General features: G+C 37.5%; 1 protein-coding gene across 4 annotated transcripts in view; it reads right to left on the bottom strand.

Moving 5' to 3' along the window:
- Nucleotides 1-26,801, bottom strand: part of EZH2 (enhancer of zeste 2 polycomb repressive complex 2 subunit) — a 51,465-nt gene that overhangs the window by 780 nt on the left and 23,884 nt on the right. For 3 of the 4 annotated variants that reach the window (XM_076330742.1, XM_076330738.1, XM_076330741.1), the window contains exons 4-19: nucleotides 24,970-25,086; nucleotides 23,466-23,586; nucleotides 21,041-21,184; nucleotides 20,381-20,483; nucleotides 19,638-19,801; nucleotides 12,930-13,021; nucleotides 11,703-11,943; nucleotides 11,121-11,290; nucleotides 10,647-10,741; nucleotides 4,908-4,948; nucleotides 3,655-3,780; nucleotides 3,084-3,262; nucleotides 2,148-2,243; nucleotides 1,436-1,517; nucleotides 542-622; nucleotides 348-432 (exon numbers count right to left, since the gene is read on the bottom strand). In XM_076330742.1, the coding sequence (XP_076186857.1) occupies nucleotides 348-432; nucleotides 542-622; nucleotides 1,436-1,517; nucleotides 2,148-2,243; nucleotides 3,084-3,262; nucleotides 3,655-3,780; nucleotides 4,908-4,948; nucleotides 10,647-10,741; nucleotides 11,121-11,290; nucleotides 11,703-11,943; nucleotides 12,930-13,021; nucleotides 19,638-19,801; nucleotides 20,381-20,483; nucleotides 21,041-21,184; nucleotides 23,466-23,586; nucleotides 24,970-25,086 (1,937 nt within the window). The remainder of the gene's footprint in view (nucleotides 1-347; nucleotides 433-541; nucleotides 623-1,435; nucleotides 1,518-2,147; nucleotides 2,244-3,083; nucleotides 3,263-3,654; nucleotides 3,781-4,907; nucleotides 4,949-10,646; nucleotides 10,742-11,120; nucleotides 11,291-11,702; nucleotides 11,944-12,929; nucleotides 13,022-19,637; nucleotides 19,802-20,380; nucleotides 20,484-21,040; nucleotides 21,185-23,465; nucleotides 23,587-24,969; nucleotides 25,087-26,801) is intronic. The other variant, XM_076330740.1, reaches the window with a different exon arrangement.

The raw sequence follows: 26,801 nt of genomic DNA, 5'->3' as shown, positions 1-26,801 counted from the left end.
CTGAATGATGGGAGAGACAAGCCATTCTGCTACCTAGGGAGCCCTACCAGACGAAGTTTAATATGCAGGTCTGCCTGGAAAAGTTATGCAGGTCTGTCCCACTTCGTCACTAAACTTTTCTCTATACAAGCTGGCATTCCACATTTGCAAGGTTCCTGACCAGCTGCTTCGCTCAAGTCAGTCTTACTATGGTATCTGGCTTAAAAAAAAAAAATGCAAGGGGACTGCAGCTCAGCTGCTGAGAGCTGAGGTTGTCAGGAGGCAGGCACAGTAATTAATGATGAGCTGGGCAGAAATACTGAAAGCTAGTCCAGTCTACGATAGGATTACAAAATCCGTCTACCAACCTGTAGTCAAAGAACAGTTCTTCACCAGTCTGAATGGCTCTTTTAGCAAATATTCCTATTCTGTGATCACCATTAACCATCATAACTGTTAAAAGAAATTTAGACTTAAGTTAACACAAATATTCTAAAACATTCTAAATAAGTATCCCACAACATTTCGTACATTGCTAAAAGCAGGTAAATCTTAAACTTACCTTTTGCATAGCAGTTGGGATTTACTGAATGGTTTGCAAATCTGATTTTGTTGCCCTTGCGTGTTGCATCAACCACAAAATCTAGGAAGGGGGGGAAAAAACAAAACCCACAAATGATGGATAGGTCACCTACAAACAAATTTTTGTGCTTAATACCTAGTGTGCTTGGATTTTAGCAGCTGGAAAAAGGTAACTGCTCATGGAAGAGCTGGCACATCCTACGGTAGCTTTATTGTTCTGCAAGACTCAAGATATTCCTGCTGACCCACACTGCATTCCATTTATCTCCTGCCACAGTGGCACTACCTTAGTTTCTCATTTGAAGCTTCTCTACCTTTATTCCACAAGGAGAAGCTCCATAAATATGCTAAGTCAACACTGACATAAAGCAGCTTTTTTTTCCCCCTTTCAAATGTCTTTTAGTATTTCACACTTGACAGAGTGCAGTCTGTATTTTTCTCTTCAAGTGGCAGTAGCCACATGTCTGTGGGTGGCTTTTTTCCCCCCCAACACAAAATTACCATCATAACTTACTGCTAATCTAAGTCACAGTAAAATTATTCCAGACAATACTTAGCAAGCCTTTTAAATTCTTTAGGCTACTTTACTAATGCTTGCATGTGATTTTACTCCATGAAATTCTACTTAACTCATCTTGTGTATTTGGCTTGTGTAATAGGCTCCATCGCTACTATCTAGTTGACTAGCGTTTGGTGGGGGGGTGTGTGGAAAGAAGCACTAGCTATCAATATTAGGAATCTACACATTGCTAGGAAAAGATGTGCAGAAGAAAGAATTTCTCAGTGTTACGTGCTGCCTGCAATAGAACAGGGCTGAACAAAATGGTGAGCATACATATTTATGCTGCAAGAGTTGTGACTAGTACATACATACCATTATTCAAGTTAAACAGAAAGCTGCACATGTATTTGTCGTATACTTTTCCTCTTCTGTCTGCCTCATCCTGAGAAATAATCTGAAAGAAATAGTAATTGTAAAAAAGACCACCTCTCCCTTTTTGTAACCATAGCAGCTTAAGGTCAAAAAACCCCCGACATTCTGAAAGAAAGGTGGGGTTTTTTATTCTCTGGGACTGAAAATATTCCAAAACAAAGTACTGTTTTCAGCAAGCATTCTGCACTTATCAAGCCACCATGGTTTGCTCTTAGCGTAAATAAGCATAAATAAGTTCTTTCAGAGCGGAAGGAAAGCAAGAATTACTTCTTATCTCAAAATCAAGACTGCATACGTGATTCAGGGTTTTCTTAGTACTATAGAACATAATTTAGTGAAAGCACCTACTGAATTTTAGTACTGTACTAAATGATTTTGCACACAATTCCAGCCACGTCTGAATTAAAATTACACGTAAGAGAAAAATGACACTCCAGCCTCTCATTCTCTCAAGAACCTATGTCAAATTTTTTGTGACATTTCAACCATCTAGCTCCTGCGTTTGGAGCCTCTGACAGCAGTAGCTGTATACTTGGTCAATCACATCTCTCTGTCTAAACATGATACCAAGTTAGAGACAATCTCTTGGTCCCTAGCCAACACACAACTTCACCAATTAAGTTCATACATAACCAGTGTTCTCCGTCCTTACCTCACCACAGTATTCAGAGATGAATTCGTTCTTCTGTACAGGATCTTTGATGAAAATTCCCCAGCCTGCCACATCTGAAGGTGCCAATAGCAAGTGCTGTGGGAGAGAAAAAACAAAAAGTTTAGACATGCCTGGCTTAGATTTGTTTTTTGTTGTTTTGTTTTTAATTGTGTCACTTAATGAAACATACGCTGGGGCTCCAGGAGAGAGGACAAACACAGGTTCTTCTAATTATCAAATGCACACTGAAATTACAGCTTGTGGATCAGAAGTTGTATGTGAAAGAGAAAACACATGAAGTACTTGAAAACCAATAAAAATTTTAGTTTAACCTTGAAATGAGGGTGTTACATAAAAACATATACACTAAGGACTTCACCCTAGAAAGGTCTGCAGACAGGAGCCCACTGCTGATTAGCTCAGTATTCAACTGAGCACTAGTTTGTGAGATGATGTTCCAGAGCAGAAAGAAACCTTGGTTGGGTTGTTTGTTTATTTATTTAACAGAGCTGAATGGGCTTTCCAGATATCTGGTAGACTGCATACAAGTTTGTGTGTTAGAATCAACAAGTGAAGAAACAAATAGCTAGCATCTTATGTCTGAGCCAAGCTTCCTTATGCTGATCCAGGGAAAGACTGATGAGCTATCACTAAAACAGCAGCCTATTTGCAAGTTACAAGCAAAGTCTGAATGGGGAAAAGGAGATATTCTACTTCAGTGTTACACAGAAAACACTAACTAATTGGTACATGACAAAATGTACACAGAGCTTAACAGCAGCACATAAGCAAGCTAACATAAGTGACAGCTACCTCCCTTTTTGTTTTTCTTGTTTGACAGCATGAAGGCAAAGAAATTCCATTCTTTGGCATGAAAATATAAAAACACCTCAAAACCAAGGCAATAGGCATGTAGTTGTATAACTATCTACATACTTTTTTGGATCCTCTCTGAATGCTGCAGTTCTTGCAAGAAACATTTTTGCTGTCCCAGTGGTCAGCTGCTCCACATGTTAAACAGAGGTCAGGATCACATTCACGTACAGCTAGGTAACATGGACACTGCTTAGTGTTGCATTGTGCTTTACAACGACATCCAGGAAACCTGTTCTGGCCTACAAAGGAATATATGGGAAACAAAAAGGGCAAGTATGAAAAAAATACACTGTAAAATTAAGACAGTGCAGATTATAGCACATCATAATATTAAAAAAAAAAACATAGCCTTTGATATCTGTATAGGACATTCGGGAGTACTGTAAATTCTTTCCTTCCCTCATTTTACTTTAGTCTTCCTCAATTTTAAGTCTGAAGACTCTTTCTGACTTCATTCAATGGCTAATTAAGAGAGCCAAATTAAACTGAACTCATGCTCCCTTCTCACACCGTTTGACACAATCTGCTGCTCCTCCAAACACCATCTGCAGTACAGACTGCCTGCTAGTACAGAGTTAAATGTTGGGACAGTGAAAGAAATTTAGAGATAGCTTTTAAATGTTTTACTTACATTCTGAGCTGCACTGACAAAACTTCTCACAGAAGTTTTGAGCAATTACACATGGGCATGAGCTATCGCAAGGCTGACGTGGATGATCACATGGCTGATAGTTGTAAACATGATTCGATGACCCATCTGAATAAAAATAGCAACATTTTGTAAAGTTGAAAGGTGCAAACAAACAATATGCAGTTCCCTTCACTCTTTAAAGTAGAAATTCCCTTTTAGTCATTTAATTAAGAAAACCCCAAAAGTGAACAAAAAATCCCAAACCTACAATCAGTGGGGTTAAAAAACCAAAAGACACCAAACCAGAACTGTAACGTTAGTTAGGTGTTTGTCACCGTTAGTTGCCTGCTTCCTAGTGCACTTCATTCTTCCCCTTACTCAGCTGCTTCGACTATTCAGAGCTGAAAACTGTTTACTATGGAAAACTGAAAAACAAAACTACAATGGTATAATTTCCTGTGTGAACATGTTCTAGAGCAACACTGATATTATTCAGCAAAGTAAATTTGCTCAAATACCCAAAGTAATTTTTACTGTGGAGCAACAGTCAACTGTCAAACAGATACACTGGCAAAATAATACCTGGTCATTATACCACTGTGCTTTCCCAAGTCAATTTTCCAATACAGACAACGCTAGCATCTTATAGGCAAGGAGGGACTACTGGGGACAAGTCTAGAGCTTTATCTACAGAGCAGCTAGGGGAATTTCGTGCTATATAAATTATATTTGCTGTTAATATTCCTGAGCTTGTGTTGGGTTTGCATGTATTCATAAAATGCTCAAGTTAGCAATCAGCAACCAAAAAGGAGAGAGAGACAAACTGATCAATTATTTATGTTGCTAGAAGTCCCAACCACTCTCAACAAATTTTCAGATAACTATTTCTAAAATAAGCTTTTTTAAAAAAGACAAATGCCGCTTTTTACTGCAGCTCCTATTGTTAGTACCATTTTTATTTGTACTTCAATGAGGCCATACTGAAAAAATTGTAAATTCAGCCTCCTTCCCTTTTCATTGAATTATAGAGCTCTTCCAGTTACATAAACCAAGTAGTATCTTTTGTCCCTACAATATCTGTAATGAGAGCTTACTTTTTTTTCTTTTTATTCCCCCTATAATCTCTAGCTCCCCATGGAATGTACTTAATGGCCTAACATTAAAAAAAAACCCAAACCCCAAAAAACAAAACCAAAAAAGCAATAGTAGGATCTTAAAAGTTCAGGACATAAATTGAATGAAAAGATGCTAACCCTTTTTCAGCTGTATCTTTCTGCAATGAGCAGCCCACAACCTGCAAAAAACACAAAACAAACACAAGAAGGTTGACAGGAACTCCTCCTGCAGTGGGCTGGGAAAGGTAGCTGCATCTTGCACCCACAGGACTTAAAATGGGAAAGTTTCTGGTAACATGAACATCTGCTAACTGTGCACAAGTCAGAAGTGGTTGCAGCAGAACCACCCTGTCCCAGTCTCTTGGAGCTGACAAGATCAACGCTCTGCAGGCTGCTCCCTCCCCCTCCCAGCACCATTCCTCTAGTCCCAGGATTGTACCGACGAGCAGCTCCCACCCAGCCCAGGCTAGAGAGATGCTTAAATTCAGATGGCCTTTAAGGAAAGCCTGCAAAGAGGAGGCTGCTGGAACTGCTTCTAGCAGGCAGAAGCAGCAGCAGAAGGAAGGATATGGAACTGCAGATATGCAGGGACATGTCTAAATAGGGGAGTGAAGGCCTGTCAACTGTTTGCTTCACAGGACTTGGCCCCAGCACCACACTGGTAGTCTCCTACAGATCACAGCCAGGTATTACCCTTCATGTGCTGAGCTCCAAGTATATGACAACAGGAGATAACATCTGCCACACTGATGCGACCTCAGTATTTCTTCTGGTTGGACAGACTTTTCCCCAGTTGGTTCTGACTGGTGGTACTGTGCTAAGCCTTTTCCCTTCTACTTCAAGCTCTATATGCCTTTCTTTTACGTCCTTACAGTTTTCCTTCAGTGTTCTCTTTCTCCATTAGCTTAGCTAAGCACTCCCTTTGCAAGAAGTGGTGTTTTTGTTGTGTGGTGGTTTTTTTTAAAAATTTAGATTAAGGATTTTCAAAGTTTATACTTCTTGGGGTTTCTTAGTATGTCATACAGCAACATTAAGAGAATATGGGAGAAGCCTCATTCCCTGGCCAAATAATACACTGCTAGCTGCACCTAGCAACCTCACTTTCTGTGCAGATTTACTTAGCAATCCAAAATACTTGTGGACACATGTACTCAGAAAACCCCAGCACAGAACACTTAGAAAGCTATCCTGCCTTTCAGTGAATGAAACACTCAGAAGTTGCACTCTCAAAAAAATATCCCCTGCTGTAACTACTTAAATAGGACTTTTTAGCTGCTACTTCTTTCATAAAAGCATGATATCAATTTCTACTTTAACTGAATAGTATGCTGCCCCCCCACCCCAACAGCTCTAGGTAGACAAGATTCTCTATGCAATTGCGCTTTCAAAGCTTTACTCTCTGTAACTTAAGTTACAGACTTAACATTGAGTGCTCGACAGCCAACTCTTGCAACTTCCAGTCCCCATCCCTGGAAGTATTTAAAAGACGTGTAGATGCGGCACTTAGGGACATGGTTTAGTGGGCATGGTGGTGTTGGGTTGACGGTTGGACTCAATGATCTTAGAGGTCTTTTCCAACCTTAATGATTCTATGATTCTACGTATCTGAGGTTGAAGGGAGGGAACAAATCCAAAGACTATCAGCATTACAGAGCACTGTAATAAATAGATGACATTCCTATTGAGTGACTCACTCTAGAAAAAAAGGCTACCAACATATATTTATGAATTATGAGACATTGACTCTTTGTAAGAAGACAGTTCCATATAAGTGAAAGGAGGAGTGCAATTTTGACTTAAATTACAGTAATGCACATCAAACTACTTTTCTTTTTTGTCTGGCTGGTATTTGGCAAATGTAACATATACACCGTATTTTTGAACAATTCTTTCACAGAAGCTTGTCTCAGCCCAAGATAATAAGGACCTACTAGCATATCAAACCCTTAAATGCTTTCTGTGGATAGACTTCTTAAAACACCATTTCATTAGCAATTAGTATGACATTCCCCCCCCCCCCCTTTTTTTTTTTTTTAAGGTAAGAACTATCCTAATATTTTAAAAGTAAAATGCCACTTGCTGACTAGTTGCCACCTGAGACTTTTTGGTTTCTATGGGAAAGTGCAGACTGTATGGACAAGATCACCTGAATATGACAAAGATCGCCACCATCAACAAAGCATTAATACTAACAATTCAAAATGGATAGAAAATTAAATATGGCAGTCACAATGGCAAAGGCATCAGCTTAGCTACTCCTGTAACGGAGATTGGTGTCACAGGAGGAAGACACCCTAGCAAGAAAGGAGCTGGAGACATACAGTGTGAGCATGAATTGTGGGGAATGACAGAAGACAACATGAATTAAGCTGCCAACACTGACCAATTCGACAGGAGGTTTCATTAGCACAATCAAATTGTGCTAATGCAAGTACATTCATTGGCTTGTAACTTTCACAAACTGCCAGGAAGCACTGCAAGTTCCCCTGATAAGTGCACAAAGCTGAAGCCTGAATGAGTACCATACTAAAGGTAAACTAATTTATCTATCTGCCTTATAATCTGCTATCTCAACCAGAAAGAAAAGGCGAGATCTGGTCCCATGCACCAGGAAGCAAAGGCAAGGAAAAGACAGAAGGTTGAGAAAGCACTCGTGACTCGAAGCTTCATAAAAAAAGCAAACTGGAAACTCAGTGGCAGGTTTCCAAGCAAGCAGGTGGATTTGTACATCTGGTTGCTGACATCTGCAGGATAGCCAGCTTAGAAAGAAAGTGTTTCCAGAAGCATTTTGACAGAAGCTGTCAAAAATATTGTTCTTCTCTGCTAACAACCAAATTTTGCCAGTGTTTTTAGGAGCCACTGGTATCAGCTCATCAGGCAGTAGAAACACATTCTTTGGAAGAGGCTACACTAGCATTTCTTTCTTTGCACAGCAATACTCTGCTACCTGAAATAACACTGAAAATTCAAAATATGTGCCAATTATGTCAATACAAGTAGTTACAACTTTGCAGCGTTTGATTTGCTGGCATCACTCAAAGACTTCTTTTCAGTCTCCTAAATCATATCTTATCCATGGCCTCCCCGCCACTCTAAGACTCAGCCTTCCAACCAGGTGGCACATAAGAATATCTGTGCCAACGCCTCAGCTGCACCTTTTGCCTGATAACAGTGAGACTTTAAATCCCTGTAAAAAGGCACCCTGAACTCTAGGCAGAACCACGTAAGCTATTCAAACGTATGCAGTGGAACAGTAGTCCAGCGGAAGGCAGGGACAGGAAGAGGAAAATGAGAAAATGGGAAAAAAGAAAATACTTTCAAATAAAGTTTACTAAGTAAACTCACATCCAAATAGGGGATGAGGGAGGGGAGGAAAACAAAAATAATCAAGAAGCAGCATTATATGGCCCTACAATCAATAACAGATCCTTACCAATCCAGAGGAAGGAGTGCTGATTAGTTAAAGCAAATACAATTCAGCTCCCAGCAATGGAAGAAAACATACACATAAGAGAATGAACAGTGCTGAAGTACTCTCCCTCCAGCATACGCTCATGCTTTTCTGAATTCTTTCTTGGTTCAGATTTTTCTATTGGCATCTATGCAAAGTACTTATTCCTCCAGCAAAGCAGAGTTTTCACAAACTGCGAGGATAGTCTCCGATACATGGGACAAGCTCTGACACTTACCGGCTCTCCAAAAAACCAACTATATAAAAAGTCTTCTCCTCTCATTAATCAGCCTTATTATGGCTATCTAACAAAAATGACATTGGAAGGAGGGAGAGAATCTCTTTTACCATCCAAGAGGGGTGTAGTCTTGCCAGCTAGTTGCTCACAGTATGCCTACACATGCACTAAGATTGCATGGGAAATAGGCAACGTCTTGTAAGAAAATCTGCTACCAAATCAGTTAGGAGCAGCCTTCTGCTGCTGCTTTTCTCTTCAGTGAATGCTGCTTTTGCTCGAAGGCTGTCTACCACACGTACACATGGAAAACCTGCAGACCAGTAAGTCCCTTGCAATGGAAAACCGCAAACAGGACAGAATAGCCTTCCTCTTCCTGGCTCTAGGACTGGATTTACTCTAGGAGTGAGTAAACTCAACTCAAAGAAACGTAAGAAACAAAGAAAGACTTCCAGATGGTTTTCCCAATTGCTAGTTGTGCGACATCTTTAGAGAGTGCTCAGATTACAGTAGTATGTAGGTGGGCTAAAAGGTTTTCCTTTTTTAAAAGACTACTGCACATAGAAGAATGGAGACAGCTTGATTGCCACATATTCTGTGAAATCAAATTTAAAAAAGTTACCTCCTTCCTTCAATGAGAGTTAAAAAAATTAAAAGGCATTTCAAAACTAAATTGCTAGCATAAAAGTCTTTATATTGGCAACTAATAAGAACAAAATAACATCAAGAAACCCCACGTAATGGTATGTGCTTTTATTTATTTGGAAAAAAAACCACCCAAACCAAAAAGTCTCAAAACTCCTCCAAAACAATGTCAACCTGGTAACCACACAATCCATTTCAGCTTCAAAATACATTTGAGCCTTTTAGTTGCTCTTTTCAAATAGATGTAGTGGCACCATTTTTATAGCAATTTGTGTGAATCTGAAAACAAGCTAATTCCCAACTGCATATTGCAAACTTGCACTATGGCTAATAACTCCAGATTTAAACAGCCAAGCCCACCAAATGCCCAAAAACTTGAGAACTGTGCCAAGAGCATTAAATCAATAGTTTTTGCTGAGAACAGAATCTCTTCCAGATGCTCACTGAATCTTTTCCTAGCTCACGTCGGCTGCCTCTATGGTACAAAGCAGAAACATTCTACTCCATGTCAACAGTATCTTTGAGCCAGTATCAGGAACTTCACTAAGCCTGGAAATAATAAATATACTTAGACAGGCTAAGACAGAAGCAAGAAGAATGGATGGGAGAAGAACTGGAAGAACAAACTTGGGGGAAAATAAGGAAAATTAAGGGGAAAAATAGGAAACTTCATGGAAAAAAATGTTCTTATTGCTTGCAGAAAGGAATGTTCTTGCTAATTTTCAGTCAGCTTTTTATCTCCTATGTTCTTATCCCTGGGAATAAAAATAGTCAATGCAGAGTCGCATTTTTCAAACCTCAGGATTCTCAAAGAAAAATGCATTTCACTGACAGACAGTAGCCACCAAGTTTACAATTTCAACAGAAATTGTTTCAGATGGTCTTTGTGGCTCCAGCAAAAAGCTTGATTTTGTCCTTCATTGCAGCTTTACTTTAAATAATAACTTGTCAACCTTGTTCTTTAGTTGAAGTTCTAGTTGATAATGAAACTGGGGTGCTACAAAGGAATAGTGCCTCAAAGAAAAAAAAGGCAATCCTACTAGTTTGCTACAACATTTTTGCTTCCTGATCATCTGAATCTTAATGGAATACACTTCACCATAAAAAACCCATGAGTTTTCATTTACAAAATACCATATAATCACTATTGAATCCCATTATAACGCTTGTAAATTTAATATTTATTGCTGCAAAAAAAGTTATACCGCAATATCTTGAATGTTATAACAAGCTGTGTAGAGTATTTCTAATCTAAATTTAGTTTGACTACTTGCAGCAATATACCTACAAGAATCTGCTAACAAGATTCTGGCTGTTAAAGAGGCTAAAAAGAAGGGAGAGAGGAAGAGAAGTGGAAGGTTATACTTGCCGATGCCGTAAGACTTTTGTCTGAAACCAAAACACCATTTTGTTTTATTGCTGCAAATTTTGTTTTTGGAAGCAAAACGAGAAGAGTTACATGACTTTTCCTCCAAAATACTTTCTGTTCTGATCCCCTGTATCTCCAATTTATTGTTATGCTAAGGTTACGTAGTAACAGATTTACCTGTGTTTCCTTTTCTTCTTTCTGGGAGGAGTATCAACATCTTCAGCAGGGACTGGAGCAATAATACTAGATTCCTTTACTCTAAACTCATACACCTAACAAGAGATACCATAATACATCCACGATAAATCTCTCACTAGTAGAAAGTTGCTCATTTTCTAAGTTAGTATGATTTCCTCCAACCAACAACTTACAGATTATATCCAGTCATAGTCTCTTTTCAATACATTTAAAGTTGATTATTTTTGTCATTTAAGAACAGATAGTCTAATTTAAACCTCCTGTAAATTTAATTTAAAAACAGTTTTTAAACTAACTTTTATATATTTGTGGCATGAATTCTAGATCATAGCATTCTTGGGAAAACCAAGAAAATTAACTAATTTTCTCGTTTAGTAATCAATACTAGTATTTCTACACTTCAGTTTTAAAAGTAAAACGCTATCATCCTTAGTAAGTAGCTTCCCTTCTTACCTGCCTGCACGTTTTGGTCCCAATCAGTCTGGCAATTGCACAGAAGTTGTCATAGTAGGTGCCAATAAGAACTCTAAACATTGAGGCTTCTGCACCACTCCATTCCACATTCTCCGGAGGCTCAATATTTGGCTTCATCTTTATTGGTGTTTGACACCTAGAATTTGCTTCTGTAATAAATAATTGAGAGTATGGGTCAGTGCAAGGCTATGTTTCAAAAGTGTTATACAGCCCTTAAAAATGTCAAATTATTAACCGTAGTTAAAAATATCCCAGGTTTTTGTTGTTGCCTAATCTAAGTGCCACAACAAAACAGCACTTTTCACATACCTCTTAAAGAAGTTAAAAATTAGGTAACAGTAGCTATTGAAATTATACGATCTCACCTCTATACACAGATCGAGACAAATCTGGAAATTTTCTTACAGGGTTCTATTTGATTAAACTCATATTATTACTCTGTCTTTTCACTCAGTTCCAAATACATGGTTTCTAAGATCACACGGCTCAACTTGGTTTGGTTTTTTTTTATCCCCTCAAGCACTGCAGCTAATTGAATAAAGAAGCATTGACTAGCCTTACCAGAGGAACTGGATGTTTCATCTTTCTTTTCTTCTTCTTCTTTATCATTGTTTTCTCCTCCAGTTTCAGTTCCAGCTTCTCTATCACTATCTGTGTCTTTTGATTCCAATACATTTATTGTTGGCGTGCTGGGTCTGCTGGTGTTGTTTGGAAGTCTTCCCCTTCGGCGGCCACCTGGGCGCTTTGGTGGTGTCTTTATACGCTCAGCGGTCAAGGCAGCTGCAAACTCCTTTGCACCTTCCTAAATACAAAACATTACAATTTTCAGTAAAAGAATTAAAAAGCGTTTTCACCTGTGGTCAGGAACTGGGGGGAGAACACACTCTACTTGCATACTGTGTAACTTTGCATTATTCTACAAATTAATCATGTACACACAAATTCCAGTTAAATGTACTCTAACCATGAACATAAATACTTTTGATGAGATCATAAAAAAAAAAAAGAAATCTACATTTACAAAGTACTTATGTCAGTATTTCGGTTCCACTTCCATTTTGGCTGCCAAGTGAAAAATAATTCAGTATTCAAATTTCTATTTTCCTAGATGACAGAAAAAAAATGAGAATTTCCCACAGAGAATACCCTTCAACATACAAGAACTCTTCTTGCACATGGCACTTAAACAATATGCGTTCTGCGTTTTTTAAAATGCAATCACTGGTAATTTGTTTTCTAGTGGAAAGGGGTAGGACAATGCGTAGCAAGTTTTTAGACTGGAAGGTTACATGGTTTCTCATATTAAAAAATTCAGAAGTGTGAGAGAGATTTGAAATTACATTATTAAGGATTTCCCCTTATTAATTTCCATCCTGTTTCTTAAGAGCACAAATACTGGATGGAATTCACCTTCAGCAAACTAAAAAGCCTTTATAATTTTTAGTTGTGCTATAACTTAAGAGAGCACTAAGTCTGTAAGACCCAGTTCTTTGACTAGATGGACACAATAGCAGCAATACATTATTAGGAGGTAATAATCTTTCTTCCCTACAAATATCTCAGGCTACATCCAATAGAGCTAAAAATTATTCCTACTTAACTTCCAATCATCAAATGAAAGTCTAACTCTCTTCTTTCGCACAAACTGAAGATAACATACTTGACTGCAAGTGGCCCACAAGTATATGCACTAATCATAGATACAGCATGTCCTTACACTAAGTGTAGCTTGCTATACTGCAGCTAGCACTAGCACTTAATTTCATATGTTAAAATTCACTATCTTACCAGATGTTGATAACAGTGCGGTCCACAAGGCTTATTATCTAATGCTGTTTCTGTATTCTTTCGTTTATAAGTATTAGGAGTTGCGTGGAATGCTGTTGAATCAAGACATCACATTTGTAAGTTTTAATATAAAAAATACATTAAATATCTAACCTCAAACAGTATCCAAAACACAAGGTTTACCAATAAAAATGGTAACAAATGGAAAAAAACACAAAATAAACCCCATCTAGTGACATTTGACTTACCATTTAAATACACAGAGACAGCACATGGGTAAGTTTCACACGTGCCCATTTACATCAGTGAAGACAATCATCACATTTGTTTTGTGTATCAAGGAAGACTTGCTATATCTCCCTTCCCAACAAACAGAATAGACTTTACTTCTGTTACCATGTTAAACAGAATTATTCAGGGCTTCTCCTATTAATGCATGATCATCTCTCAATCCGTAAGATTCAGGTGTTCAGTTTCTATCTTGTCAAAAAATCCAACCCCACACACTTTGGAAAGGTAATGGACCCACTTTTCATTTTTGTTAGTGAGAAGGACACATAAGCATTTTTACTCTATTAGTTTATCAGCACTCCAACTAAGCTGACAGGTGATAAGAGTTCAGTTCCTATATCCCAGCTGCAGGGTAACAATAAGTTAGCGTCGCACAGTCACTATGGATGAGAACAACCACAGTTAAGTCTGCAACTTGCAAAGAAGTGTCTGCTCATGTATCTGACGGACTCTGTATAACTCTGTATAAGTTGCAGAACAGTGACTCAGAATGGAGCAGAACTGGGTACGTTACAGATGCAACATGAGCAGCTTTATTAACAGCATGGCAGAGTTTCCTACCCATTCACTTTGCCAGAGCTCATCCCTACCAGCTCTCCCCTCATGCAATCCCTGCCTCATAGCAGGATGTTTTCAGAGAGACTGACTTTCCTGGTTTTGCTGGAAGTCTTGGGAACTCTTCTGTATCCCTTACTTAACTGAAGCCTGGAAAACCTGCAGCTAGACTCTCACCAGAACTCATGTTCCCAAATTATATTAGGAGCTTTTTGAAATACAATCCTTAGTTTTCTGCAATTCTCTTTTTTAAAAAAATTCCTCCATGCTCAAGGAACAATTTTTTTGTTTTAATATGTATCTATATAGATAGATATCTATATAGATAGATAAATACTTTTTCCCCTTAAATGCGCTAATAGTGGCATACACAACTGCAAGGAACAAAAATGGAGAATGCACTCAAGTTTAAAAAAAAAAAACACCACAAAGCAACAACCAAAAACCACTACTCAGTGCTAGCTGTCTGTTTCCTTACACTCCATGAAGGCCTACAAAAGACGCTTGTCTGAAGATACATGATTCCCAAAAACTGTAAAAGCACTTATGCTGCAGTTTTACCACAGTTGCAGCTAGGCAACTGTAACTTGCAGTTAAGTTTTTCAACACTCAGTGAATAAAAAGTGCTAATGTTCAAACTGAAAGAAGAAATCCCTCCCCTCTCACCCATATTAATCCGTAAGAAGGGCCATTCTGTATCAACACCACACACATCCTTCTCCTTCAATAAGCCACCACCATAGGCTTTCCTCCTCATCTTATTTCTAGACTGTACACGAGACTTCTCTTTATAATAGTCCACTAGGCTTTCAAGACTGAACTTTTAAAATGCAGTCCCTTCCCTTTTAAAGAATGTGGGCAGAGCTCACATATATCTTCACAAAGTTTTTCATAGAATCATAGATTGGTTTGGGTTGGAAGGGACCTTAAAAATCATCTAGTCCAGCCCTGCTGCCATGGGCAGGGACACCTTCCACTAGTCCAGGTTGCTCAAAGCCCCATCCAACCCGGCCTTGAACAAGTCCAGGGATGGGGCATCCGCAACTTCTCTGAGCAAATCTCATTTCAGTGATCTGGTTTGCAGCGTAGCTCCATAAGCACTTGTTTTGGCACCAGTGGGGAGGGTGACCGGTGGTGGTGAGCACTTCTTAAGGGAGATTCTCTGATGAAACCACTCCATCTTGGAACCATCACTTCATGTTCCCCTCCCATAAGGGAAGGTATGCTGGAAATCAAATCATAAATTCTATAATGTTATGCCTGTATTAATGACAGCAGCACATGGGAACCTCAGGGAAGCAATGTATTCTTCCAAGGCTTTCTTAAAAAGGTATAAACAGTGTAAAAAGTATCACTAATTAAATATTGCATCGCTTTCTCCAGATTTATAAAATGCAATATATTTCTCTGGAAACACAAAAAAGCTTCAATTTTCCACATACAGACATATAGATATGTAAAAATTATTTACAAGCAAGTATAGGAATGTAATTTATGCATATTGTTGCTATTAGCACTCTTTCTTCCCCCACATTCCAGTTTAAAGCTTTTACGTGGTATGTCACTTCTCGTATGTTTCACATATCCTTGAAGTGTTCATGCATTCTGTAGGTAAAATGTTAAATAACAGAGAAACCTTGCAATTTGATGCCAAGCTATTCCACCTGTTTCCAGCTTTTAAGAAACAATGAGATGATGGGAGCCACCCACCCAACAGCAGAAGGGAAAACCCCCACATTTTTAAATTTGCAAAGTATACCATTTCATTCATTCAGGGGTTTTCTTCCACATAACTGTTTTACCTTCTCTTCATACCACAAGGAAAATAATTTTGCAACAATGCAAAAGAACAGTAAAACATTTGCAATCCATGATCCATATTAGACTGCTGCAATGTGCAGAAATCAAAACTATTCTTTTTACATGTCACTTGCAGATGCAAACATTTCTCTCACAAGTTCTAAGGTGAGAACTAGGTCCTAAAATTTGTGCTAGGTCCTAAAATGAGTACTTATTTTTTTAATTTTTTTTTTTCCTTTAGACAATGAAGAAATGTTTAGTTTGTAATGCAGTGAAACAAATCAATGTTTGACTTTTTAAACCAGTGAGACCTCAAAAATACACTGTATCTGATACTTAATATTAGAATCATACCCTGTATTCCACTATTTCAAAAACACCCAACACAGTATAGTACTGACAACTATAGTCAGAATCTACCACCGCTGTTGCGAGGTATTTTTTTGGGAGGCTTATTACAAAGAAAGGACCCAGAACAAGAATAAAACTGTTCGTACAGCTGTATTATGAATCTTGCAAATATCAGTAGCAATTTTTTTTCAAAATCAAAGACGACTTTGCAGAATTTCCTAAATAACTAAACTCCGTATTTCTTCAATAATTTCCTTAAGAAAGTCATTCTAAAACTGCTTCACTGAGCATGTTTTCTGTCTTTGAGATTTATTACCTGTCTCATCCCCAATGGGCTCAATTCTCATATTTTTCATAATGTGAAAGTACACAGGCAACAGGTTAGCCTGAAATGTACATTTGCTTCACAGTCAAGCTATTCGGGAAATTCTCCCTACCTGATATTTTTCCTTCTTCTAAATTCTTTGTTAGTCCAGACATTTAGGCATAATTCCTTGCTGTCAGCAAATGAAGTCGGTACACAAGTTTTTTCAGTAATGTCATCACCTGCACATAAAGGGATTGCCAGGTCGTCAAGGGGACTTGACACGTTAAAAATCTAATGATAACTTTTCCAATATTTAACTCAAATGTTCTAGAATAAATATTTGAAACTACATAAAATAAGGCTAATCTTAACAAAAATGGAATCTAAGAGGGGGAATTACAGAAATCAAAACCAGACCTAATAGAATTCCTGTATTTTTTTAATTCTCTATGCCTTCTCCAGAGATTTGTGCCTTTCAAAATACGAATCTGATCACTGTAGCCCACCAAATTACCAAAGTAATTCATCAAAAATGTCATCTGCAGAAGCCAGGACATCATCCTGTAGTGCTTGGCAATTGCATGAAGTAGAACATAGGGGCAACTGATTAGGGTTCTAGTAGAAATGTTATCAACTTTTTTAAAAAGTTAAATTGTTAAATTGTTGCAGAGACACTGAAAATTGCTAGTGCAGCCTTCCAATAAACAGAGTAGTCTTTTTTTGATGAGTTACTTATTCCCAGCAATTAATCTGGTGGCTTTTGACCAACAGTCTTAAAACTTCACAGAAAGTGAGGAGGTCATACAAGTGACTCTCTCAGTTTTTAACAGATAAATTCCTAGCTCTAGACAGACACACAGACAGACACACAGACAGAAAACAATCCTTTCTTTGGTGTTACTAGAGACAAAAGCAGAAGGAAGCAATGCATCCAAAGCAGTGACCAGTCATTGTAGAGGTGGGATTTGTGTATGTCTTCAGGGAATGGTGACTGAACCATCAGTTTACTACATTCAGCATCCAGTCTGGAGGCTACATAGTGAATGCGCAAATCACTCTTGAAGAGATCTCTTTACAACGATCAAGTATCAAACATATTTTTATCAGTGACAACGCACGTGCTGCATAAACTGTCATGAAGAGCATTATCATAATCGGTAATTTCACACTCCATCTTGACACAAAGGTACATCTTGAATGCCTCCACAGTGGAAGTGTTATTCTTCCTTCTTTCTGCTACAGCCCTGAAAACCTGAAGAGATGACTTAAAGTTTGGGCTTTTTTAAGTACGAGGCATGGTTTAAAATGAAGTCTTGGACATACACCACTTTGGAAAGAATACTGACTTGTTTAAGGGACTTACCAAAAATCACCAGCAAGAAGAACTTAGGCAAACTTTTAGCATAAACACTTTGTCTTCCATCTAAAGGTTATGAACACAGAGAAAGGGGGCACAACACTTTCAGCTTAAAGGACGCTGCTAATGTGGGAACTGAGGTCCTACAGCCGATCAGTGACATGACTCTGGACTTTGTCATCAGCTGAATCTGGCACTTAAGAACATGTCAAAATGCTCAATACTATGAACCTGTCCTTTACAGCACTAAAAGAAAAGAAGTCTCACAGAGTTGGTGCCTCAAAACTGTGGACTGGTAATACCAGGCTCCCCAGAGTCGTAGGTACCAAAATGTGGTCTGTGGATCCTTTCAGTTCTACTTCTAACAATCTGCAAAAATGGCTATGAAAGGCAAATCTATATAAACTGTGTAAATAATCAAATATAGGTGTATTTTAAAGGAGCCCGTATCTTCACTGGAAAACTCCTACAAGTTTATAAAATTATAAACTTTGGAAAGTTTATAAACTTTAAGGAAAAATGGCCTAAAACCACTGTTGCAGAAGTACCTAAAATCTTCTGGGGTGCTACTGCAAAAAGTTTGTTCTCACTATGTCTGGACAATGCTTTCTTGTTCACTTAAAAGTAAAACTAGACTGGTACTCAATCTCCTTGCTAGACTATTGAGAGTGTCAAGAACTTGTAAAACCACTGCCAGACAAATGGGTTTGCCAAGAGGTAGTATACAGCTTCACTTCCCTGTCCTACAGACTAAGGCTGCACACAGCACTTCTTGGAATGAATCATCCAGGCTAAGATACTTCTAAACAAAGCCTACAGCTTCACAGAACACGTTGTGTTGAAGCTGGATGGACAAGGCAGCAGCTGTACCTCCAGAAACTTATTGTTCTTAAACATTATTCAGAAGTAAGAGCTTCTTTGTGTTTTCAAGCAAGGCCTGCCAACAGAATGCAAGGAGAAACTGAAACTAACAGACCTAACTCCAAAAGCCACAAACACTAAAGAAACTGGGAGCAGGAAAAGCTCCCCCCCTCCCCCACCATCTGAGAACAACTCCAGTTCCTCCTCAAATTGAAAGGCAACTAAGGGATACTGAAAAGCAGCAGCATTGTGTAAAGCCTTCAATGTGAAGTACAAATACAGGCAGATTGCATGTGTGCTGGATGAGGAGCTGCTGACAAAGCACAAAGATTTCCAAATGAACATGCATGCACACTCACAGTGGAACGTGCAAATGAACCGTTAAGTCAAAAGAGAAAATTAATTTGAAATAGGGGGCATCATAGTATTCAACTACAAGTTGACACCACTTCATATTTGACCGTTAGGTTCCCCTTTACATTTGAGACTGTTCTCAGAGAAAGAATTGTCTCAAGTAACACTTCAGAATCTCTCTTATTCTTCACACTTTGCAAATGGAAACTAACATCATTGCTAACACTCTTGTTAAATCCTTCCCCCAAAAGAATGGGGCAACGTGAAAGCAATTCAGTGGAAAGGATATCACAATTTCTAAAACTCAACTGTCTGAAACAATTCTTCTTCAAATCACCAGGTACAAGTGGCTAGAAAGTAACCTGAGAGAATAAAAGAGAAAACTGTTCATGGATATTCATTCTCCCTGCTGGAAAGTGAAGCAAGTCTGATGAATAACAAGGTATTTTTATGGAGAAATATATTCCATTCTGCATGCACAAACTGAGAAAGTGTAACACAGCAATAGTAGTAGAAAACAATGTAGTTTTCTTGAACACTATAAAAAGAGAAGTAACATTACAGGTTGGTCCAAGCCAGGAATTCTATATGAACTCCTAAATGCAAAAAGGATAACAAACTATCCCAAACAGGTGCATTCAGTTTTTTGAGGTATAGTTTTCACTGCAAAATGATGTCAACATGGACAAGTTGTTTTCGTAAACTTTAGCGATATTACTGCTTTTATTTTTTCTTCTCTTTCCTTCTTTCTGTATTGCATCTTATGGTACTTTTAAGTTTCCTAACTTGTAAAAAAATAAGAGATATACAAGCACACTATAATTGTACTTACGATGTAAGAAGCAATCATATTTAAAACAGCGCCTACAGAAGAGTGTGTGAAAAGAGTGCAGGCTTTGCTCCCTCTGAACAGATTTAGCATTTGGTCCATCTATGTTTGGTGTGCATTCAGGAGGAAGAGCTCCGGGAAGCTGCTGCTCAGTGAGTTCTTTGTATCTTAAAAGAAAGAAATAGAAGTTATTTATTCAGTATAATAAAAAAACAAAAAGTAATTTTTGATTGCAGTACCACTCTGCATTTTCAGTGACAAATTAAAAAAAAATTTAAGAAATATGTGCCAGGTAGAAAGGTCAATCTGTCAGTGATGTGACAAGTTATTAATTCCATACTCATTAATACAAATATAAAATTGGCTAGGAAAGAATGCATTTCTGGACCGTCATCTCATCATATATATTACTCACTGTTACTCACTAACTCCAAAAAGGGGACTTTTTTTTTTTTTTTAAACACAAGCTTTTATTTTGCCACCTCAGAAAAATAACATAGATTATTAAACACATGCAAGCACCCACTTTTCAATAGTTTGAAAGGAAGGCTAATAAACACCTCTGTATTGTTTTGACTCGGTGGGAACAGCCAATTCCCTTCAAGTGTCACTTGCAGAAGTTACACAACTGCCACAGAACCTAGCTACAAGGGGGACCATTCCTAATCAAAAAATATTTAACGAAGTCAAGGAATCTTTGTTTCATAATGCAACACAGCAATATAACCTAAGAAATACTTTCTTACTTCTCTTTCAATTCTTCTGCTGTACCCTTGTCTGGAAACATTGAGGAAATGGCTTCAAATATCTTGTCAGAAGGAAATCTCCGAGGTGGGTGGCTTTCTTTCTCTGTCAAAGAAGCAAAAAATTTGGAAAACAAAAAAAATTATATTTCTGCTCCTTTGCTACTTCAAGGAGGTGTTCAGAGAAAGGGGGACTTCGCCAAAATCCTAATAAAAAAAAAAAAGAAGCAAAGGTTTTTATTTCTAAATTACAGACAACTTAAACTGCATTAAGTGATCTTTCCTGCTGAGAGAACTCTACCAGTAAAATTTGGAGAAACCATTATTTCACCAGCAGATGGAGATGGCAATTCAGAACTCTGCCTACCTTAGAATAATAATATTTCATTTTCTGAGGAGTACCAAAGCATTTCTTAGACAGATACCCGACTGATTTTTGGTGCGTTTGACTGTGTCAGTTTGCAGATAAACAAAAATTGGCAAAAGCACCTTTCGTAGTATTCTCTGTGCAACTCTTTAACTAAATGGCAAAGGAAATGATGAAGAAAATGATGCTACTTTAGACCTGAAAACTATCAAGTAGAAGGGTTTGAACAAATTTATTGAGTGATTAAAGAAAAGGGTTTTTTGGTTTTAATTTTTAAAGTCTGCAGACAGACATACCCATCCTGTTACCTTCCCGATCTTTTTGCTTGTCATCTCTTTCATCAGGATTATCATCTCCATCATCATCATCTTCATCATCACTATATTGACCAAGTGCATTGACCAGCTCAACAAATATTTCATCATTGATAAATCCACATTCTGAAATTCAGCAAAATTGGGAGTGAACAGAAAAGCACAAGGTGTATATGAAGTATTTTTAATCCTCCCTACACTTGAATTAAATTATGGCAAATGCTGTAGTTTATGAAAAACAATTTCATATTTTTCCCTCTTAGCTTCAACATATGAACTGAGAAGAGTTAAAAATACTCAGTATTTATTTCTCTAGACTGACAACTGAGAAGGGGAAAAGGAAACTTGTTGAAATTTTCCTTTTCCCGACTCCCTGTGCTTCATACCAGTAGACATAAATAAATCTCTCTTCCCTGGAAGATAAAAAAATTACTTACTAGCTAGACTATTTAAGAGTCTTTATGCCAGAATCCAAATTCCAACATGGTTGGGTTAAGACAGCCTGGCAATGCATGCAAACAGCCTGTGAAGCTATCCTTGGACAGCTAGGGAATCCCCAGAGATTTTTGGTTGGTAGTTCCATAGCATTCACTTCCCCACTATAGACCCCACTGGCAAGGCGATAAAAAAAGAATACAGTTATATACAAAAAAAATCAAGAGAAAACTGAAGGATACAATGCTGCATATATCTGCTTATTAGCTTATATTCTGCTGTGAAATTCAGAGGGCAGCACAGACAGACAATAAGGCATTTCTGCAGAAAGGAAAGTCATAGTTAGTGTTGACAGAGGCTGCTGTTATTTTTCAAAAAATAACCGTGAACTGTGTGGGAACTGTAGTGCTTATCACCATCCTTTTGAACCTGGACTGGGGTTGGACATCAAACTACAACTTGAAGGAAGCTAATAGTTTTATTCCTATGTAGACAATGAAAACAGGCAGGTACTTCATTTGGATGTTTTAAACAGAACTCTTAATATACAGGTTAGTATGAATTTCTCTCCCAAAAGTGCAATTACAGAGCTAGTTTACAATTCTGACTCCTACATGGGAATGTTTCTGGATTACAGATTCCCACAGCATTTACATTTAATTACAGTCACACAAGAATGCTAGCTGTTGGGAGACTAAAACTCCATCTTTCTACTTTTGATATATAGTTTTGAGGGACTGATAATAACAGTAATTGCCATCATAAACTTGGGACTCGAGACAGTGAAATGAGATTAATTTTAAAGCTAGACTCATTTAATAATAAATTAAATCAATAATAGAAAACATTTACTAGTAATGTCACCATTTTGACATAACCAGTTTTCTGACAAGGATGTCAGTAATCAGTAAATCTGTAAAAAAATCCAAAGGCAAAACCCCATGAAACATTTTGTGTTCCTCATGAAATATAAAGGCACCAGCTATTCTGAGGACATTAACAAGACTGGTGTAGGACTGAGTAGTATTTATTATTGAATCACAGGCTTAACCTTCATGAGTGGCACACAATGTACTCAAAAATGTAGTTCTCTTTCTCAGTCACTCCAGCATTAACAGGAATATAAACAATTTTAAGAAATGATTCCCCATGGGGGGGGGGGGGGGGGGGGGGGCAGGTAATGTTTCTGTGAAGGGGGAAGCAGAGTAGTCAGAGAAACCTTTACAACTGTAAAGTTCAGGCTTATATAAGCCAGTTCTGAGTGGGCATATAGAGCAAGTGAAAGGTTGCTAGTTTGCTGAAGTCTCAGTGAAGTAAGAGACAGATGACATCGCATGTAGTCTAGCTCCCACACAGAGTAAGAGGTAAACTACACCTAAGAATACATATATATATATGTGTGTATATATATATATATATATATATATATGTATAATGTACCAACAGAAGGATACAACTTTGCTCTATAAGCTGACTTACAGAAAGGAAGTTTTTAAATAGCTAATAATTTCCTTAAAGGAAAAAAACCCAAAATCCACAAGAGGTTATTCTTATCAAGTCGCATTCACAAGTGTTATCATCATCAGAGTTTTGCATACTTCTCCTGCCACTTTCTGCTAGGCAGGACACACATAGGGACATTACATTATTATATTCCAAAGCTCTGAGCATGAAATTGAAGACCAAGAACTTCTCCAAGTTGCACCTAGGCATTATGATGAATCACTGTATGGCCTAGGGAAAAAGTTAATGTGTTTAATTTCTCCATACTACCACTTTAACACTTTGCAGCCTTATGAAAATGCAAAGCAATATATTTAAATAAGGAAGTTTGTTATGCCCAATGTTTACACAATGTAGGGATTCTAGAGATACTACTGTAAAAATCAAGCATCAGGCCTTAACAAGCAACACTGAAAACAATTATTTATGTAGGAAGAAGGGATTAGTATACCTGAGTGTTTGGGCTCACCTCTGTCTCCATGCACTTTCCCATCATAGTTCTTGATCAGTTCTTCAATAAAGGTACCATCCTGGTCAAGCACTTCATCTCCCATATACGGAATGTTATGTAAAACAGTTTCATCCTCTACCTAGTAACAACAGGTATAATAAAACAATTTTAAATTGTGTTTTCAACTGACCATTTCTGCATTGCTATTTTCACAATCTACAAGTGTCTAGCTATCACAGTTAACTAACTGACTTCACTGCTTTAGCACATTTACCATTAACTAGATAAATAAAACAAAACCCTCATCTTCAACAATTTTTTTGCACTAGCGGCGACTGGCTCAAGATACTGACGTTAGGTCCTAACATTAAGGTTAGCAGGGTGTTTCCACAAAGCTTCTACTATTGAAACACAGTAAGCTACGTAGCTTTGAGAAGCTTGCATTTGATTCATGAAGGGAGTTCATTCTCCCTTCCTTGGTTCTCTTCCACAGTAATGTGCAATGGAAACCACCCCTTTATTGCTTTACCAGAGATAAGAAAATATGATACAAAAAGAGTCTAAATTCAAGTTGTCTAAACAGCAAGCACAGAAACATGCCTTACAATTTAATCTGAACTCCACTGTCATTTTTTTTTGTCTGCATATAGACTAAATGCATTAATGCTCCCATGTTTTATCAGTAGAATTTACGGACCTTGATACTCAGCTGTATCTTCCAATACTACAGAAGAACCTTCTATTGTTAAGAAAATAGATGTAAACTTTCCTGCTGATCATGATTCTGCAGCAGTGCAAAATATCTAAACACTGATGAATTGAAAGCAAGTAGAAAAATGTGTGGAAGAACTCTGTACATATACTGATAAAACCGGTTATTTAAATCACTTTGCTATGATTATTATCATAATAACCAGTCAGCAAAGGCGATCATATACAAAATGATGTGACAAAGATTTGTAATAAGCTAAGCTTTTCAAATAAGTCAAATAACTACATCAGAAATCTAATGTTATGGCTTCAGCATAGTGAAGCTAATCAGAAGAAAAGGCTATACTCAGTTGCTATGTAAGAATGACCATTATGTGGGGATATTATTTCAGGATTAAGTTCTCTTTATTCCATAAGAATTACTATTCTGCTACAGGTGTGTTGGTTGATTGTCTTACATAAAGACATTCATAGCCCTCAGAAAACATTTCTCATTACACTAATTTATGCTTTCAAATAAATCTACATTTGTTAAATGCCGTACAAGACAATTGGTCACCTGAATTAAATAAACTTAGGGTCTCTTTACAGGAAGGCTTTAGAGATACTTAGGTTCATTGAGGACAGAGGTTTAGTTTGAATCTAAGTTACTTTTATTTATTTATTTTATTTGGGGAAGCCTATTTCTGATTATTACTGCCTTATTACCAATACCAAAAAGACAGGGAGGGTAACTGGCAACAGATTTTTGCTGGTTTATTTCTAAAATTAACCCCTCCCTTTTCTCCTCCCAGCACTTTTTTAAACTTACCATAAAATTCTGTTGAAGGGGAGACCAAGAATACATTATAGGCACAGAAGCAACAGCATTGAGAGTCTTCAGTGGGATGACTTGTTTTGGAAAATCTATGTCACTGGTAACAGAGCACTGAAATAAGAGATTGAAGTCACACTTACATAGCAACATCAGAAACAAAAAGAAAAAAAAAAAAAATCACAGAAGAACACTCTACAACATACAAAATTCAAAGTGTCTGTCAAAATTAGCCATATCAGCCTTTGAAAAATGCATCAGATTTTTAGGGCATAATAGTAGAATAGGTTTAGCAGGAAAAAAGACACAAGAATTATTTCTATGTCAATACCTTTGCTAATAGATCATGATGTTTTTTTCCACTTCATAATAAGTGGCTGTGACTGTATTTTACTCAGACTTTTACCCTACAATACAAATTGTGTTTGTATCTCAAAACAAATTTAGTACCTGTTGCTGCTACACTGATGCTAGAGTATTTCCTCAAGCCATCAGAGAGGCAACTGAATTCCCCTGGCTTCAGATCAATACACTGCAGAAATCACGTATTATTTATGTTAAAAAAAAATAAAATTTTACCTTAATGACAGAAAGACATCTTACGGAAATAAATCCTCCATATGTCTTGTTAATTCCTGCTCTGTTTCCCTATTATTGTCTGCTTATCTTTATCCTATCCTCAAACTTTTTATTATGCTCACTGCTTACAATGGAAAAAAGAAAATTAACTCTTAACGTGCAACTCTGCACACGTCAATGAGTTTTTCAGCTACAGGACTTTTTTTTGGAGATTCAGAGGTTTATGTAGCCTCCAAAAGATAAACGTGCCATAGAAATACAGACAACTAGGTTATTCTTGCACCTATTCAACAGTTAACAGATGCTGATCAACTTTTCTCAAATACTTGGACAGCAGTAGGAAGAACTCTGAAAAAAGTTACAAACAAAAGCAGACAGGAACATACAAAGCTAGGGAAAGTACAACAAAGAGGATTTGGAGGTAGGTAAAACAAAGTTTAGAACAGCTATCATAGCTACCTGAAAGGAAAAAAGGAAGTGGAGACAAAAGATCTTTCTCCTTTCCAGAAGGGAAAGATGAACAGAGCTTCACATTTCTAAAGAAATACACAAAGTAATATAACAAACAGTATACAGAGACAGTACCCCGGTAGAATGACACAAGCCAGATTTATTTGTTTTCTTTTCAATTTGCAGCAAATGAAATTAGATTTCTGCTGTGTATATCAATACTCAAGACATTGTTCTATGCTAGTGCTTTATTCCCATTTCAGGTTAATGTTTAATTTTCTAGCTAGCAGCCATCTAGTATATTTTTCATGTATTTTTAAAGAAAAATACAAAAGTAAAAAAAATAATTACTTTTTATCTTTGGAACTAGAAGTCTCAGGCTGACAAATGAGCTATGTCAAAATTACTCAAAGTGTTTGGTACTAAGTCTCAGTTATGTTGCCCCGTCATTTTGCTATGGAACTCAGCTTAGTATTTATTAGGCTAGCACAGGACATGTTATGGCCTCTGGTTGATGCTGACTGGACTACTCATTGGAGAAAATCTAGGTCACTAGTGATGCCCTGCAGTCTTCACCAAACACAGGAAGGCTCTCACAAAACCTTTCCATCAGGTCACTAAACTTCTAGCCAGTGTCCTATGCAACTCTGATGAAATTCAGCATATGAAGAAAAAAGGATTTTAAAGTAATCTTTTAAAACCCCCACCATTCCTCTGTCTCGCTTCTCTCACTATAAATTATGGCAATCTTAAATCAAGCATTAAGTTCTGATTCATGAAACTGGATTTGAATGCAGTAA

This window comes from Aptenodytes patagonicus, chromosome 2 (genome assembly GCF_965638725.1).
Source record: "Aptenodytes patagonicus chromosome 2, bAptPat1.pri.cur, whole genome shotgun sequence".
Taxonomy (NCBI): Eukaryota; Metazoa; Chordata; class Aves; order Sphenisciformes; family Spheniscidae; genus Aptenodytes; species Aptenodytes patagonicus.
Note: the sequence above shows the minus strand (reverse complement) of the source record. Positions and strands in the feature narration are given on the sequence as shown.